The sequence below is a fragment of the Rhagoletis zephyria genome, unplaced genomic scaffold (assembly GCF_001687245.7).
Source record: "Rhagoletis zephyria isolate East Lansing unplaced genomic scaffold, Rhagoletis_zephyria_1.1 Rzeph_scaffold_09235, whole genome shotgun sequence".
In the NCBI taxonomy this organism is placed as follows: domain Eukaryota; kingdom Metazoa; phylum Arthropoda; class Insecta; order Diptera; family Tephritidae; genus Rhagoletis; species Rhagoletis zephyria.
In genome coordinates this window covers 1-1,991 of record NW_016166314.1, presented here as the reverse complement: position 1 = coordinate 1,991, position 1,991 = coordinate 1, and the positions used below count along the sequence as shown (strand labels likewise).

Genomic DNA, 1,991 nt, shown 5'->3' with positions numbered 1-1,991 from the left:
AAAAAGAAGTCTGATGAGGAGATGTGGTGATCTCCGAAATAGTGCTATAACTTCTACCGCTTAGACTTTGTTGCTTTTTCAATTTTTCCTAATAAACAATCGTGGTACAAAGCTCAATAAAAAATATTAAAAATAAAGTTTTTAGTTTACAAGGGCAAACAGGTATTGGAAATGCCCTTATAATTTGTTTTACTTTTTTAATCTAGTATTTTCGAAAATGGGCTATATGGATTTCCCGACTAATTTTATGTAAAAAATATTTTTAAACAAAACCATTTTTAGGGGTCTACAACGCGCTCCGAAAATTCCCTAAAATCAAATTTTTTGTATGAGAATTTTTTTTATTTTGCTCCATATTACCCACAGTGTTGTTGTTGTTGTTGTACCAGCATATATATTACCTAAAGAGTTTTTTGGAAATAATGCTGGAGTGGCAGTGATTGGCCAGCTATAAATCCGGATCGTTCCGATTACATAGACCCGACTGTCGTGAGAACGGCAATGTTTGTTATCTTTGCTTAGACCTGGTTTTAATGTGTTTTCAAAACCAACACCTAAATCTAATTTGGCTGCGCTTCATAGCTCGAAAGGCGGTTTAAAAATTCGCGGCTTCTTTTACGCAAGTTTTACGGGGTTTGAGCTACACATTTCCATATATGATTTACGTAGTTTGTCATTAGAGAAATCCCTAAAAATATATGGCTTAATTTGCAAAAAATATATGAATTTGAGAAAATTTCATGAGGTCCCCACATAAATCTCTATATCTTCTGTTTTGAATGTTTACAATTTGGAAAAAAAAATACACTTTGCTATATATGTATGTATGTAAGTAACCAAATTTGGACTACAAAACAATTCGTCTCTCGTTTTTTGAAATATATATGTGGTAATTACCACTACATTTCAATGCAAATTTTACTCCATTTCTTCTTTTGATGCGTATAGACATTTGTATCTATGTATTTACACATAGCATACGAAAACTATTTTTTGCCGGAACAGTATGACCTTCACTTTTGTTATCTAATTTCTGCATATATTTGTATTTTATTTTTAATTTACATATTAAACCCATTAAAATGTTATGAAAGTAGTAATAACCATAACCTATTTTTTTTATTTTAGCTCTTTTTCATTTTTGTTTTGCTCTTCTCCTTACTGCTGGCCCAACGGCCACCTACGCCGTACCTTTTCTGCCATTTTTTAATATATTAATTACCTTTTAAAGAAATTACATCATTTTACCTGCACGCAATCATTTTGTTATGTCTCTGCAGTCAAAACCCGGCATTATCAGCATCAACAGTCTGCGCTAAACTCCGCAGTGACCTCAATCATTAGCTGAGTCAGACAATGACCTCTTTAGCCACTGGTGCACCATGTTTTGATTGCTCTTTGTTTATTTTTCTCGAATACTATACATAGAAATGAATTTGGCCGGATTTCGATAATTATCCATTCCTTAACTATTTCCAGCTATGGGTTTATACAGATAAATTACAAAATTTGTCAAAAAGGAAATTTACATTGCAATCTTGATCCCATTTTGAGAAATTTTATTGCGTCACTACTTTAAAAGTGGCTTCATAAATATTATCATCTAATTCATATAACTGAGCTAGGACGTTTTCAAATACATATGTATGTATGTATGTTGCGTCAATTTTTTACTAAAAAATTTTCCTTATTATTTTTTCGTGCTCATATAACGATCTCTTTCACACTTTCTCTCTTTTCTCTTTCTCCTTCACAGTTTTGTGCCCTCGGCACGCTCTCCCTCCTCACACTTGTCGCCGGCAAGGCGTTGATCGATCAACAAACCGCCGAATCGCAAGCGAGCAGCGTCACCGTCGCCCAGCAACGCATCGGCTGGGATCACGATGCTCACCACGAAGTACATGAAGTGCACGATCATCATCATGAGCACCATGAGCACCATCACGATCCGGGCTTTTGGAAGAAGAAAGTCACTTGGAAGGAAGGTTGGA

At 34.8% G+C, this 1,991-nt stretch overlaps 1 protein-coding gene across 1 annotated transcript in view; it reads left to right on the top strand.

Moving 5' to 3' along the window:
* The window catches only part of LOC108375627 (lysine-specific demethylase 7A-like), a gene marked incomplete at its 3' end in the record, with an annotated part of 12,145 nt that extends 10,160 nt beyond the window's left edge, over positions 1-1,985 (top strand). Inside the window, exon 2 of the mRNA XM_017631772.1 lies at positions 1,757-1,985. Within this exon, the coding sequence (XP_017487261.1) occupies positions 1,757-1,985 (229 nt within the window). The remainder of the gene's footprint in view (positions 1-1,756) is intronic.
* Between the last annotated feature and the right edge of the window lie 6 nt (positions 1,986-1,991).